This window comes from Lagenorhynchus albirostris, chromosome 2, assembly GCF_949774975.1.
Source record: "Lagenorhynchus albirostris chromosome 2, mLagAlb1.1, whole genome shotgun sequence".
Classification (NCBI taxonomy): domain Eukaryota; kingdom Metazoa; phylum Chordata; class Mammalia; order Artiodactyla; family Delphinidae; genus Lagenorhynchus; species Lagenorhynchus albirostris.
Window position 1 is genome coordinate 181,939,527 of NC_083096.1, and position 15,465 is coordinate 181,954,991.

General features: G+C 47.3%; 1 protein-coding gene across 1 annotated transcript; it reads left to right on the forward strand.

Annotated features, from left to right (window-relative positions):
* The first annotated feature begins 4,628 nt into the window (after positions 1-4,628).
* RPL22 (ribosomal protein L22) lies at positions 4,629-11,050 on the forward strand. The gene is made up of 4 exons (XM_060141615.1): positions 4,629-4,742; positions 6,528-6,632; positions 8,483-8,607; positions 10,849-11,050. Exons 1-4 carry the CDS (start codon positions 4,731-4,733, stop codon positions 10,991-10,993), a joined length of 387 nt encoding a protein of 128 aa, XP_059997598.1. The 5' UTR covers positions 4,629-4,730; the 3' UTR covers positions 10,994-11,050.
* Positions 11,051-15,465: the final 4,415 nt, after the last annotated feature.

Below are 15,465 nucleotides of genomic sequence, written 5' to 3' on the forward strand. Positions count from 1 at the left end.
GCTCTAGAGTGCAGGCTCAATAGTTGTGGCTCACGGGCTTAGTTGCTCCACAGCATGTGGGATCTTCCCGGACCAGGGACCGAACCCGTATCCCCCGCACTGGCAGGTGGATTCTTAACCACTGTGCCGCCAGGGAAGCCCCCTCCAGCTGGGAAGCCCCCTCCAGCTGGGTTTTGAAGGATGAGTAGAAGTTTGCCGGGAGAAGAAAGGAAGTGAATTCTAGGCAGGAACTACCTATTTTTTAAGGGCCCTCCCTAGTCCTGGTTCCATTTGTGCTCCAAGTCATAAAAACAGTGGTCAATGTTTGTGGGTCAAGATACTATTCAAAGCTCTTTTACTTGTATTATGTCATCTAATCCTGACAATGTTACTTTTGAGTAGTATTTACTGAGCATCTGCTGTGCACCATACACAAGAAGGGCGCCTAACCCACCAGGCAAGGTTAACCAAGTGCACAAATAAACAAGTACAATAATGACAGACTGTGTTAAATGCTCTGAAGGAAAGAATCAGGATGATGTGATAGAGGGCAGCTGGGAGGGGGTGGAGCTGAGGACACACTAGATAACCCTGGGCAGAGCCCCTGGAGGATGAGAAAAAAATCAGACACAAGAAAAGCCAGGAAGAGTTCAAAGCCGAGGTGGGAATTCCCTGGCGGTCCAGTGGTTAAGACTTCGCCTTCCAATGCAGGGGGTGAGGGTTCGATCCCTGGTCGGGAAGCTAAGATCCCACATGCCTCCAGGCTAAAAAACCAAAAAAAAACATAAAACAGAAGCAATATTGTAACAAATTTAATAAAGACTTAAAAAAAAAAAAGTGGAGGCAACAGCAAGTACAAGGTCCCAGAAGTTGGAATAAATTTAGAGGAAGGAAAGGAAGACCAAAGTGGGTGGAGATGAAGGGACACAGGCTGGGGGGTGAGGCTGGGAATGGAGAGTGGGGGTAAGGGTGGAGAGGTGAGAGTGGTTTCATGGGGGTGAGGGTGGTCACCTTGACCCTCTGGTCTAGAGAAGTCACGAGTTCAGGATTGAGGCTGCACACACAGACCTGGGGAGCTGTATTTAAGGATATGAGTCTGGGGCATGCCAAAGGTCAAGTGCAGATGAAGATGAGAGGAGCTCTGTGCCCGTGGCTCTTCAAGTCCGCGGAAGAGGAGGGAGAAGCAAGGACACGGAGAAGAAGCAGCCGGTGAGGTGGGAGGAGAGCCTGAGGTTCTGGGGGCCCAGGGAAGAAGGGTCAGCAAGGAGGAGGGAGTGACCTGTGATGTCAGATGCTACAGAAGCAGGAATAGGAGGACCAGGACCCGCCCCCAGTGCTTAGCAGGGGGACATCACCAGTGACCTTGATGAGAGCTGTGCTAGTGGCTGGGGAGGCGGGGTGCAAAAGCCTCCCCAGAGTGGGTTCAACAGGAAATGGGAGGAGAGAAACTGCAGACAGCACACAGAGGAAACTTCCAAGAAATTTGGTTAAAGCGATTGTCTTAGTTCAGGCTGCTGTAACAAAAATATCACAGGCTGGGTGGCTTAAACACCAGAAATTTCTCACAGTTCTGGAGGCTGGAAGCCGAAGAGCAGGTGCAAACAGCTCTGGCTCCTGGGGAGGGCCTTCTTCCTGGCTTGTTGTCGGCTGCTTTCTCCCTGTGGCTCACGTGGCAAGAGAGATCTCATGTGTCTTCTTTCCCTTAGAAAGGCACCAGTCCCATCATGGAGCCCCACCCTCACGATCGCTAATAAATCTAATTAGTTCCCAAAGGACTCACCTCCAAATACCATCATTTTGGAGACTAAGGTTTCAGCTATGAATATGGGGGGGACACAAACATTCAGTCCACAGTAGAGAGGAGACAAAAGGGGTGGTAAGTAACCGGGAATGTTGGGGGTTGAGAGATTGCTTTTGCTGTTTTAAGATGGGGGATTTTATCTTTATTTTATTTTATTTTTTAATTTTTGGCTGCGTTGAGTCATCGTTGCTTGCGCGGGCTTTCTCTAGTTGCGGTGAGCGGGGACTACTCTTCGTTGCGGTGCGCGGGCTTCTCATTGCGGTGGCTTCTCTTGTTGTGGAGCACGGGCTCTAGGGGTGTGGGCTTCAGTAGTTGCAGCACGCAGGCTCAGTAGTTGTGGCGCACGGGCTTAGTTGCTCCACAGCATGTGGGATCTTCCCAGACCAGGGATTGAACCTGTGTCCCCTGCATTGGCAGGCGGATTCTTAACCACTGCGCTACCAAGTAAGTCCCAAGATGGGAGATGTTAAAGAATGGTTGAGTGCTGCTGGAAAAAAATCCAGAAGAAAGGATACATTGATGATTTCATGGGGTGGGGGTCAAGGACTGCTGGAGTGACATCCTCAAGTAGGTGGAAGTATGCCAGATGAATGCCCTAGTGTTGGGTTGACCTCAAATGGGGGCAAGGATGCTTCTTCCGCAGTAACAGGAGGAAAGGCAGAGCTGGGTAAAGCTGTTGCTGGATGGGTAGATGTGGAGGCAGGTGTGTCTGGAAACTCTCTTTGGATTGCTTCTATGTTTTCAAAAAAAGAGCAATGGAAGTCATCAGCTGAGAGGGAGGCTTTGGGGCGAGGAGGTGGCATTCTGACCAGAGGTGTGAAAACAATCACTTAGAAGATTGTTAGGCAGCCCCTGGGCTTGCTCAGAGTTAGGAGAGATGTCACTCGGGAGGAAGAACACTAAGGATTGTTAACTAGGTATCAAGACTTGACTCCATGCTCCTGATGCAGAGGGCCTGGGTTCAATCCCTGATTGGGGAAGTAGATCCCACATGCATGCCGCAATTAAGAAGTCCACATGCTGCAACTAAGAAGACCGCATGCTGCAACTATGAGTCCGTGTGCCACAACTAAGACCTGGCGCAGCCAAAATAAAAAAATATTAAAAATAAAAAGAACAGTAGCAACTTCAGGAAGTGGCTACCACTCCTAAGGTGGTCTTATTAAAATGGAGACACTTAAAGAACAGGGCCCAGGAAGCTGATACATGAGAAAGGGGTGCTGCTCAGCTGGGGCTGGGGTTTCTGGGGAGAAGAAAATGAGGCTGGTTCTACAAGCGTTGGAATAACTGCAAACTGTATTCAACTGCTGTTTCTGGAATGTTCCAACTGTTGCTACCAGGATGAAGAAGCAGGAGTAGGTGACACCAACAGAACAGGAACAAGCAGGAAGCGAACAGGAACAAGCAGGAAGCAAACAGGGAGAAGTCTCTTCTTTCTCCAGCCTGCAGTCTCCCCTCTAGGCCCCCGTTGAAAGAACCTGACCAGGTTGCAGGTGGTAAAGCAGAAACATGGTTTGCAGTCAAGAACAGCAGGGTGGAGGCTTCCCTGGTGGTGCAGTGGTGGGGAATTCTCCTGCCAATACAGGGGACACGGGTTCGAGCCCTGGTCTAGGAAGATCCCACATGCCGCACAGCAACTAAGCCCGTGTTCCACAATTACTGAGCCTGAGCTCCAGAGCCTGAGAGCCACAACTACTGAGCTCGTGTGCCACAACTACTGAAGCCCGTGTGCCTAGAGCCCGTGCTCTGCAACAAGAGAAGCCATCGCAATGAGAAGCCTGTGTACCACAACGAAGAGTAGCCCCTGCTCGCCGCAACTAGAGAAAGCCCGTGCGCAGCAACAAAGACCCAACGCAGCCAAATATAAATAAATACATTTATTAAAAAAAAAAAAAAGAACAGCAGGGTGGGTTTGGAACTTGGTCATCTGGCAGAATGGGCCTGAGGGTAAATAAACCTAGACCCGACAGCATGGGGAGTTTCCTCCCCCACCACTGTGAGCCAGGATTGGGCTTCTGCTAGGTGAGTACAGGGCACACAGGGACTGGAGGGTGTGTGCAAGTGAGTGATTGTAACTGGTCAGGACACGACGGGGGGAGAGTGGGTGAAAGTGGTCCAGTCCATGGACTGTAGGTCTGGGCATGAAGACCTTTGCCATTCAACTTTGGTCCGCGGACCGGCAGCACCAGCATCTCCTGGGAGCTTTGAGTAATGCAGAATCTCAGGCCACTGAAACCCATTGAATTGGAATTTGCATTTTTAAGCGATTCCCAGGTGATTCCTGTCTATATGCCAGTTTGGGGAGCGCCGGCAGAAGAATGTTTGGAATTGGGAAGCTAGAAGGGATGAACTGGAAAGCTAGGAGGTGATGATCGGAGTGTGGGCGGCTTGAACTTGAGGTGGTGGAAAGTGTACCTGACTGCAGCAAAGAGGGCAAGCGCAGGGAGACATCCCCCATCCCCCCACCCCCGGCACCAGCTTCCAGGCTGGGCGCTTTAGGTAGGAAGAAGCCAAGGGCTCTCGGGCATTAGGACTCCAAATTAGGCCTCACCTCCCCAAGTTAGTGAGTTCGACTCCCATCCCAGTAGCTGGTAATCTATGGTTTATTGAATTTCCTTAATTTTTGTTTTCTTTCTAAGACTTGCAAAAGTAGAGCGAACCCCTTTATTTCTCTTTGGGGTAGTCTAGTATGGCTCCCCGCTCCGATCCGTCGCAGTGGGACAGGCCACCCTGCCTCCCTCCCCCTGCAATCCTCCGGACGGGTGAGAGGACAGGTTTTGCATTCAGGCAAAAGAAATCGCTCCCCGAGCGTACAGTACAGGGCGAGATGGTGGCGACCGTGGGGCGTGGCAGAGCGATTAGTACGGCCTGAGCCCTGCGTGCTCTGCGCGCTGCGGACTCTTTGCGTCTGCGTAGTTCACCCAACTCCTTTTCTGCCTCCGCTGCGGCGATGGCGCCAGTGGTTAGTATGGCTCCGTGTGAGGCCTCGGCTCTGGGGAGAGGCACGTGGGCCTCGCCGGCCCGGCCCCTGCCTGGCTCGCGGTGCACGGCTCTCTGCAGCATCCTGCCGGGGCCGGGCTAGCAGGCCGGCCGGAGCAGGCTGGGGCGGCCGCCGGGCCCCGCACATTGTGGGCGGAGGAGGCCGCGGCCCGAGGCGTGAGGGGCAGACCCGGGACTCTCGGAGGCCGCGGCTTGGGCTTGGGCCCCTGCCTGCGCGGCCAGCGGGGAGCTGGGAGCCTGAGACTGCAGCCTGGGTCGGTCGGCGGCCCTTGGAGCCCGGCCGGTGTGAGGCAGCCGAGGCCTGGGCCTGGTTACCTGGGCGGAAGGCGGGGAAGGAGGGGACCCGGCGCCCTCGGTGACCAGTGGAAAGGTCCACGGAAGGTGGCGTGGCCGGCCTGTTTTCAGAGGGAGGCCCGGGTTAGAGGAGCCTTTCGCGTCGGCGGAGGAAGTTCAGTCTTCAGGGCAGCTCTACAGCCCCTTTTAGGGGTCGGGTGAGGGCCCGGTTCCATTCGCTCTCAGCCAGGCTGGGACTGGGCCCTCGCGCGGCGCCCTCGCGTCACTCCGGCTGCAGATCTGGGAGGAAGTTTTCCTACCCTCCTCCTTTGCTGGGACGCCCTTGGGAACAGTTTCGGCTCCTCTCCGTTCTTCTGCCTGGGTGGGCTTGTAAGGCTTCTGGGCGTGTGTATGCTTTTGGTTTAAAACCACGGTGGGAGGTACGGAGAGCATTGCTGGTAGGTCTTTTATTTGCTGATTGTATATTTCTGGGGCTAGATTTTTGAAGCAGCCCCTTTGATTGTTACTAGGAAGACGTGTTGGGGGGGAAAAAGTGACTTGTTGAAAGCTGAATGTTTGAAAAACTGACCCAGTTAATACAGGTTTTAGGTGGAGTTTTTTGAGACATGAAGAGAGGTAAGACGGATTCTTGGAAAGGTCTATTTAGATTCTGAAAGGCTTTTTCAAGTGCACCTGCGGGTAAGTAGGTTGTCCAAATGCTTTTCTTAACGGTGTTGCACTTGTAGACGGAGAAGAATCATAGGAGGTTTTTTCTGAGAGTGAAGAGGCTGGAACCTTGCAGTTAAACTAGTGGTTTGAAAGTGCTAGATTAAATCAGTCAAAAGGCCAGGAATTGTCGCCATTAATGTTATAATTAGAACCTAAGTTTTAGTTTTATCCTCGTCCCATCTGGGGTTAGATGGGCTGCTAGGATGTGTAGTTCTGGTCGCTGTTCTGAGAAGGTAGATGAGACAGGACGAAGGGAAAACGGCTAAACTGGATCAGGACCCGAGTCTGGAAAGTTAGGACACGAATTTGTTGCAGATTAAAGTTGTTTTGGGTCCGCAAGGCATGTGCATGCCTGTGTCTTAATCCTGGAAGAAAACGAATGAGTATTCCTTTAACTTTATTTTGGAAATATTAGGGCAAATAAGAGGAAACGTTCATTTTATTGTAGTTCATAAGCTAACAGATCTTCATGCTCATAGAAACTGGCGAGGCTGGAAAGTGTACATGGGTCAGGAGTGCTAGCATGATTTCCCCTTCAAGAGGGCATGACCCCAGGTTTGTAGAGCAGCATCTTGAGTGTGATCCGGCGTCCACTCGTGGCGCCTTTGCAGGGGAACACAGTTTCATGGTTTTTGTATTTGCGTGTACTTTTACGATTCTAGTAGTTTTGCTTTTGTTGAGTTTTTTTTTTTTTTTTGGACTGGTTATGCCTTCATCTCTGTTATCATTTGTATACTTTTCTTAGAAAAAGCTTGTGGTGAAGGGGGGCAAAAAAAAGAAGCAGGTCCTGAAGTTTACTCTTGACTGTACCCATCCTGTAGAAGATGGAATCATGGATGCGGCCAATTTTGTAAGTTACACCCTTGATGTCACCCTGGGCAGTATTGAACCCTTTGAGTTGTTGCTGAGAAGACCTCCTGGAGCGTGCTTGCTGGCTGGCCCCGGCTACTCTGCTCTTCTGGCTCTACTCTTGGACCCTGGAGCTTTGTCTAGTTCTGCTTCTCACCCTTGCTTTCCTGTGTAGCAGTTGTGAGGAGTAAAGGAGATGCGCTCTAGCACATCAGTGCCAGAGAACTACCTCATCATCATCTTGTTCAGTTTCCAAAAATGATTTTACTTAAAATTTACTAGGAAACAGGCAAACCTTTGCACTTGAGTGTGTTTTAAGTGTAAGCTGTGGGCCCTGACCCTCAGGGCCAAGGGGGTGCCTGTGACCTGGGCCTGATGCTTGGCTCTGGGGCCTTGGACAGATGGCAGCATCTCCTTGAGTTTTCTCTTTTATTAAGCACTAGAGCTTCAGTGTTTCTGTGAGAATATCCTGTTTGCTGATTTGTAATTGGAGCTTGGTTTTTTTAAGGCCTTGCTCTTTACAGATTTTTTACCCTCATGTTGGCCCCATTCCCCAATATTCCTCTATTTCACATAAGTCTAGAAAAATTAACCTCATTGTCACCTTTTTGACTCTGCAACTTGGTTGTGGCATTTTACTGTTTTCCTCTCCGATAGCCAAGCTTGGGGGAATTCAGGAATGTTGTGCAGAACCCTAAATTGACATTTTCTCTTTAGTCTCCAGAAGGTTAACTACTGCAAGATAAACATTACAACAAGAATAATTTTCAAATAAAAAAATTAAAGGTTTGGCTTACAGCCACTACTTAAAAGCGTGGAATTCGGGTAACCTGTAGTTCACTACCCTCTGGTAGATGCCTTTTGTGTCCTGGCCTGTCCTGCAAGAAGTCCTTCACTTGACTCCTTAGTTCCTTCTCCAGCCAATGACTTCTTGCTTTTCTCCGTGGCCTCTTTTCCCTCGTAACTTGTGGCTTCTTCCAGTTTGTGTCTGGGATGTTCCCTTCTCCCTTCCTCCCTCTGTACTCATCTGTGTATGTGACTGTCTTCCTTCTAGACGCCTCCTGAGGATAGAAAACACGAGTCATTTATGAGTCTGAGATGCAAAGGTCAGGATTTCTGACCTAATCACCCCCCCCCCCCCCCCCCCGCCAACCTGTTGCCAGTTAACGTATTGTGTATTGGAGTTTTTAAATAGAGGACTGTAGGAGTGGGAGCTGAAGGGACTTCGTAGCATTGCAATAGCAAGAAAACCAAAAAAGAGTCCTCCTTTTTGGTCAGAGACTCCTGAAACCCATGGAAGTGAATGACCAGCCCAGGCTTCCACGGGGATTTGCCCAGAGTTCATCTCTGGGCTCCTAGGCCACTGTCCCTTCTGCTGTTCGGTGATGGTGCACGTGGCCCCTCAGCAGATCTGTAATTGTTTTGGTCACTGTATGTTTTTGTTCCTTCTGCTGGATTGAAGACCTATTTTCTCTTATCACACAGAGGACAATGCTTTATATGTCTTAGGTCCAGAAGTTGCTTATCACTTTGGTTGCCTGTATCTTGTAAGTTTGGGCCTGGGTTTCCTGACTACTCTCTCCCGACACCCAGGAGTCAGAGCCTTGCATGGCGTAGAGGCACATTGAGTATATGTGTGGAAGTAGTCATGTATGTTCATGCTAGGATGTTTTCAGTTACATATGTAAACAGTTGAATACCATCTTCTAATTGCTGTTCCTAGATTTCAGATCTTTGGCCAAAGATTTTCTTTTTTTTTAAGATTGAACATTTAATGAACTATATTTGCTTAGAGTTAGGAGTATAAAGAAAATGAGATGGGTGAACTGGTCAATTTGATGATTTCTACAGGAGCAGTTTCTTCAGGAAAGAATCAAAGTGAATGGAAAAGCTGGGAATCTCGGAGGAGGTGTTGTAACAATCGAAAGAAGCAAAAGCAAGATCACTGTAACTTCCGAGGTGCCTTTTTCCAAAAGGTATGGGAAAGAGATGAGCGTTTCTTGCCTGCATCCTAGCACTAAGATTCCCACCCCCACCTTGGCCAGGAATGTTACTCCACCTTGAGTAATCTGCTCTGTGGTTACTTCTGTTAACCTCTGGAGCAGTGTCCAGTGTAGGGGGTGGTGGATGAATGGATGAATGTTATGGTAGTTAAAAGTATTCAACTCTTAGTAGATTTTTACAGTTTTGTTTTTCACAGGCTGAAGTATTTCAAGCAGTAAAGATGCTCGGACTTGCTTAGACTGTGTTCTTAAAAGTGAAGATATTGCTTCCTTTGCCTCTAGATGACGTTGAAGAGCTTTCATTTTTAAGTTTATGGTTCCCCCCCCGCCCCAAATGCTCCTGTAATTAGATGAGGGATCTGAAATCTCAGTTTAGACGGAAGCCACTCTGTTAATTCCTGTGGGCCAATTTTTTTAAGTTGGAGACAGCAGTTCACTTGCCCTGCTATATGTTTATGTCTTTTGTTTTGAGAATGAGGTTAAAAACACGTTACAAGTCACTACGGAATTGGACGTGTTTATACCTAGCTCCTAGCCCAGAACCTGGCGTATAATTCTTAGGAGCGTTTAATCAAACCGAATCAAACAGTAGGAAGTTTGAAGTGTTAGGACAAGTTGGTTATAGTTAAGCCTTTGCTTTTATTTTTATTTATTTAAAGAATAGGGTTTAATTAATTAATCAATATTTACTGGCCGTGCTGTGCGGCTTGCGGGATCTTAGTTCCCCGGCCAGTGCTTGAACCAGCACCTTCGGCAGTGAAAGCGCCGAGTCCTAACCACTGGACCGCCAGGGAAGTCCTCTTTGCTTCCATTTTTAACTGAAACAGTCAAGAGATGACTTTAAAGCTAAGTGAACTACTCCTGTTCTGCCTGACTGCGTTATTTCATTTGTGCAGAAGGCAGTTTGATAGAGTGAGAGATGGGGCAACTGGAGGGCCTCCAGGGTGTGCTTAGCACCCACCCCACTGGGCTTCTGCAGAGCTCTCAGGGAAGCGCTTTTAACCTAGCTTCCCCCAACATTCTATTAGGAAAATACTCAAACCACCTAAACTTTTGAATTAACCATGTCACCTGAATACAATATAGTAGAAATAGTAAATGGAAAAAAAAGAATACTTTTTAGATGAAACTAACAAACTGATTTATTTTTATGTAGGGAAAAGTGGGTAGAATTGAACTGAGATCTTCACATCTTTGTGAAGATTGCTTTGTTGGCGTAAGTAAGACAGTTGAACAGTGTTCATTTCTTGGAGGTGTTGAGTTTGTTGGTTTGTTAATATTTGGGCCCTGGCTAAAGTGCCACAGTTTGCCTGTGCATCTCATTTAGTCCTTGTACCAGTCTGAAGAGATGCTAAGTATCACGAGTCCTGTTTTACAGAGGGCGAATCTGAGGTCTGGAAAGGTTAATTTGCCCAGCGGTGGGTTTGCTGGGCGCTCTATTCCTCTTTATGGCTTTGGGAAGATGCCAGAATAGATAAACCTCAGGGCCTCATAAGCCGACAGCTGGGAGATGAAACAGGATTGCAGGCTGCTTTTGAGCACAAGAGGCATCGCTGCCTTTAGGTGAACAGAGTTTGCTGACAGCGCTGTGCAGGGTTGGCTGCTGAGCTCGCTCAGGCCAAGGCAGCCGCTGGGCGGATGGACTAGAGAGGCCAAGTGCTCTCACTGCAGAGTCGCGGTCAGGACGTTTGCCGGGGCGGGGGGCATTGGGAGATGAGCGTCACGCAGCAGGAGTGAGCGTGTGTGTGTGAGTGTGAGTGACACGGCCCTCAGCCCCGGTCCCAGTAAACCAGCAACCTCAATGGCAGGTTTCAGTCAGTGAGGTGAAGTACTTGGAGCTCATTGAAAATCCAGCGGTTTCTCAATAAAAGGTATTTAGATTGTGTGCTTAATTGCCAAATTACTACCTTGATCTCTTTCCCTAGTGGTCGCTAAAAACCATTTTATAGGTGAGGGCTATTGCTTCATGGACAGCAGTCCCATCTTAATCTGTTCTCATTTTTATGTCCAGGTTAGATGAAATGTGATTGATGTTTATTCTCGTTAGAGCATTGGCTGGCTATAATATTTGCCTGTCTTTGCCATTTTTGAACCATGGGAAAACACCTTGAATTGTTATGACTTTGAATGCAGGGGTTTCATAAAAGTTACAGTGTTTCAGAATTTAAGAAGGCCTTGTATCTGGTGCAGTTGTGAAGTGTTCTTTCTCTGCAGGTATTTGAAATATCTCACCAAAAAATATTTGAAGAAGAATAATCTCCGTGATTGGTTACGCGTAGTTGCTAACAGCAAAGAAAGTTACGAATTACGTTACTTCCAGATTAATCAAGATGAAGAAGAGGAGGAAGATGAGGATTGAAACTCAGTTATCTGGAGTATTTTGTATGAATTCTTAAATAAAATTTAGGAAACAAAATGGTGGCTTTCCTTGTATCTCTGCAGTGTGGATTGAACAGAAAATTGGAAATCATAGTAAAAGGGCTTCACTTGGGCTGCCACTCACTTACTTGTAATTAAACTTTTTTTCTGCTTGAAAATTTCAATTCTTTTGGTAGAAATACCAAAATGTGTAAGTCTCCTTCAAGGGAACTGACTACTGTTTGTCATTGAACAGGTGGATGAGGGCGTGGAGATGTGAGTTCAGTTAGTTACTATTTTACACAAAAAGGGGTGGGTCAGTTTCATCTGGTACTTTTCTCAGACTGAGGAATACAAATGTGGGAACTCCTGATTCACTGAAAGCAGATCCAGTGACTTGTTTCTGAGGTTCTTTTTTTGGGAAAGTGGCAGTGTTGGTAAAATGCAGGCTTCTGGGGCATTTGTCTTCATTTTCTGATTATAAATTACTCTTGATGGACAGTTATTACTATGTATGTTAATCCTTTTTCTTCCTGTAGAAATAAAATGTCCTTTTGCTTCGCATATTCTACTACACCTCTGGAAAGGGTCTGGAGAGCGACTGTAAAAGTCACAGGTGTTCAATTAAGGAAAGGTCTACAAATACGAATTTGTACATAAGCATTGTTTCTACAAGTCCTTGCACCAAACTGTCACTTTGAACCCCACCAGGGGGAGCTGGAGATGAGGAATAGTGGAGCTTCCAAAGGTGGGTGTCGGTGAGGTTGCCTGGGGTCAGGCTCAGAATCCCAGAGTTCTGGAGTCTTACCCCGGGGGCAGGTGTGGAAGAGAGGGGCCTGGGAGACAGCTCAGGCTGAAGAGAAGTCTTGAGATGCCCAGGGAGTAGTCCCTTTCACACCATTTAGGCCACGGCTGGGCTTAAAAGTCATTCTACAAACATGTTAAGCAGGGCCAAACTGAAAGGGCTTCCCACGATATTGGGGGTTCTGCTGTACGTGTACAAGGCTAGAGATCTGTGAAAGGTCATTAATGAGATCATAAAGATGTGATTGTTGCTGACAATATCAAGAGTGACTTTGAGAAGAGATCCTGATGCCTTATGGTGCCCTCTAAGATTTAAATTTTACAGGAATCTCTGCATTGTTTTAAGGTTACGTTGTATCAAATTCATGTCCTTCAAGAGCTTGCCTAGGGTGCCTTTCCACACCTGAAATTCTTGTGATCTTGCTAGTTGCATAGCTGGAAATTAAATGTTTTGAGTCATACCTTGGCTCCAATTTAACATTTGGTGCTCCTTGGGTTGAATTTAACATGTTGAGGCTTTGTAATTTCATTTGTGGTAAAGGCTCTAGCATTTTCTATTTCTATGCAAATTTCTTGAAGCAGAATTGTTCGCATGTTTCTCTGCCCTAGAGAAGGCATTGTTTCTTTCAAATTTAACTGAGGCATCAGTTGCTCTTTGGTGCTGTCCATTACCATGATTATTAACTTTGTTAGCAAGTTTGTGACTTGGGTTTGCAAATTTTACTTGTTTGTTGCATTGATGTTCCCTTGTAGTAATTCTTAGTTTCGTTGTAAAAAAATTAGCCCTGGGTTGAAATTAGCATATAAGTTTTTTTTTTAAACTATTCCCAGAATCTAAAACTTGTAATAAAATTGAAACTTTTTGGTTTTTCTATGCCTTTTGAACTCTTGTGTTTTGACTTTTGATCACATTTTATATTAAAGTGGCTAACGCATGGCTACTATTATCGTACAAGGCTTTTTTTTTTTTTAAAGGATTGGCATGTTAATCTGTTTAGCAACAATAAATTGGTTGTTTGTCCTCACTGATGAATTGCTGTACCAACAATGACCTTGGACTTCATTAAGTTTGAGAAGAACATGTGTCTTTTATTCCCACTTTCTTGACCCTAGTTATGCCACGGTGCCTCAGGTTCTGGAGTTGACTTATAACCGAACTCTCCATGTAGAATTTCTTCAGACCCAGAGCCGGAGAATAACTTGGCAAACACATGACTTTCTGATGGATACGTGATGTGAACTTGAATTATTCAGCACCCATTATCCCAGCTGTGCCGAGCCACAGTTCAGACCCATTTCACCTGCCTGATCAAGGCACAGGAAGAGACTGGGTCTTGGAGCGTTTCAAGCTGAGATTTAAGTGCATAAAGGTAGTGAAATAGGAACTTGGTGCAGCCTTGCTCTCATCTGACTCCAAATCCAGCACGGCTTCACCCTTAGCTGGGTGAACACTATGTCTCATTTGAGGTTTAATTTTGTTGCTTTCCTTTCAAAAGCCTCCGCTACCCCTTTCTGTGGCTTTTTCCATGGTGAAGGTGTGCTTTTCTGAGTAGTGTCATCCTAGCATTTTGGGACGAGCCACGTGGTGAAATAGACCAGTGCTGGCTGGTAAGTGGTGCCTAGCACAGAGGTGTTCGGAAACGTTGGTGTCACAGATGGGGGAAAGTGGGAGAGTTGGATCACATCAAATATATTTTAAGACAATTGGTCAAAATTACAGACTGTTTTGGGGAATTTAGGCCTCAGCCTTTTTAGGGGTCTCTTGGTTTCTTGGAAGGTGAGCAGGACCCCAGTATGGTGATAATGGTCCCTTGGTCCATCACTGACACGCTCAGGGGAGCTTGGAAGCTTGCTCTCCTTCCTCTTGCTGCCTGGCCCTTCTGCTGACTTACCCCCAAACTTCACAAGGCTGTAAGCAGGGCCCTGTGCGGGCCCCCCTTCCTGTGAGGGGGGCACATCCCTAGGAAGTGGGTCCCTGACAAGAGACAACTACAGATTTGGCAGTACCAAGGGGACAGGCCTCTGCTTGGTAACCTTGGACAGAGCCAATATATTTTTAAAAATAGTTTTGATTTTTTAAATGAATTTTTATTGGAGTATAGTTTATTTACAATGTTGTGTTAGTTTCTGCTGTACAGCAAAGTGATTTAGTTATACCTATCATATATCCACTTTTTTAGATTCTTTTCCCATATAGGTCATTACAGAGTATTGAGTAGAGTTCCCTGTGCTATACAGTAGGTTCTTATTAGTTATCTATTTTATATGTAGTGGTGTGTCAATCCCGGTCTCCCAATTTATCTCCTCCCCTTCCCTCTTGGTAACCATAAGTTTGTGTTCTACATCTGTGACTTTATTTCTGTTTTGTAAAGTTCATTTGTACCATTTTTTTAGATTCCACATATAAGCGATATATGAAATTTGGCTGACTGACTTCCCTAAGTTTGACAATCTATAGGTCTGTTCTAAAATATTTTGATTTTATTTATTTATTTTTGGCCGTGTTGGGTCTTTGTCGCTGCGTGCGGGCTTTCTCTAGTGGCGTCGAACGGGAGCTACTCTTCGTTGCGGTGCGGGGGCTTCTCATTGCGGTGGCTTCTATTGTTGCAGAGCACGGCCTCTAGGCGCGCGGGCTTCAGTAGTTGTGGCATGCGGGCTTCAGTAGTTGTGGCACGCGGGCTCAGTAGTTGTGGCTCGCGGGCTCTAGAGCGCAGGCTCAGTCGTTGTGGCGTACGGGCTTAGTTGCTCCACGGCATGTGGGATCTTCCCGGACTGGGGCTTGAACCTGTGTCCCCAGCATTGGCAGGCAGATTATTTTTTTTTCTTTTGCGGTACGTGGGCCTCTCACTGTTGTGGCCACTCCCATTGCAGAGCGCAGGCTCCGGACGCGCAGGCTCAGCGACCATGGCTCACAGGCCCAGCCGGTCCGCGGCATGTGGGATCCTCCCTGACCAGGGCACGAACCCGTGTCCCCTGCATCGGCAGGCGGACTCCCAACCACTGCGCCACCAGGGAAGCCCTGGGGCTTGTTTTTAACAGCAGTCATTTTTGGTCCATTGTTATTAAAATGTATATTTAATAGTTTAACAGTAATCAACGCTCTCCTTTAAATACTACTAGAGATTGCTAGGCAAAAATCCATTTGTTTCTGCCCTTCCAGTTTCTGCTTTGCTTTGGTTTTGGTCATTAAGTATTGTTACCTAGCTGCAGCCATCGCAAGAACAAGGACGGGGAGAGGCTTATGAGTGATGAACATCTCGACTCTAATTTGCCAAATTAAGCAGTTGGAACTGTTCTTCATTGAATGATGTCTGACTTAACCTCACCTTGGGAACTGGAGCCAAGGTTAATGGTGCGTGTGTGGTGGGCTCTCTGGTGATGGGAAATGCTGTAGGTCACAGTTTCTCTGAAGTGGGACAGGGGACCTGTGGAAGTGTCCTGAACTCATTCCACCATGTGGAAGGGGTTGGGGGCAGGGCTGGGGACTGGGGTGGGCAGTTTGGTGGCGCTTAGGGTCTTTTCCTGGTTAACATTCAGGAAGACAGGAGGTCTGGAAAGAGGAAGGCAGCCTTGCCAGGCAAAATGCAGGCCTGCTAAAGCCTCAGTGGTTGAGGTTCCTTCAGCTACATGCCCAGGAGGTGAAATACAGCTTCAGGCCAGGAGGATCCC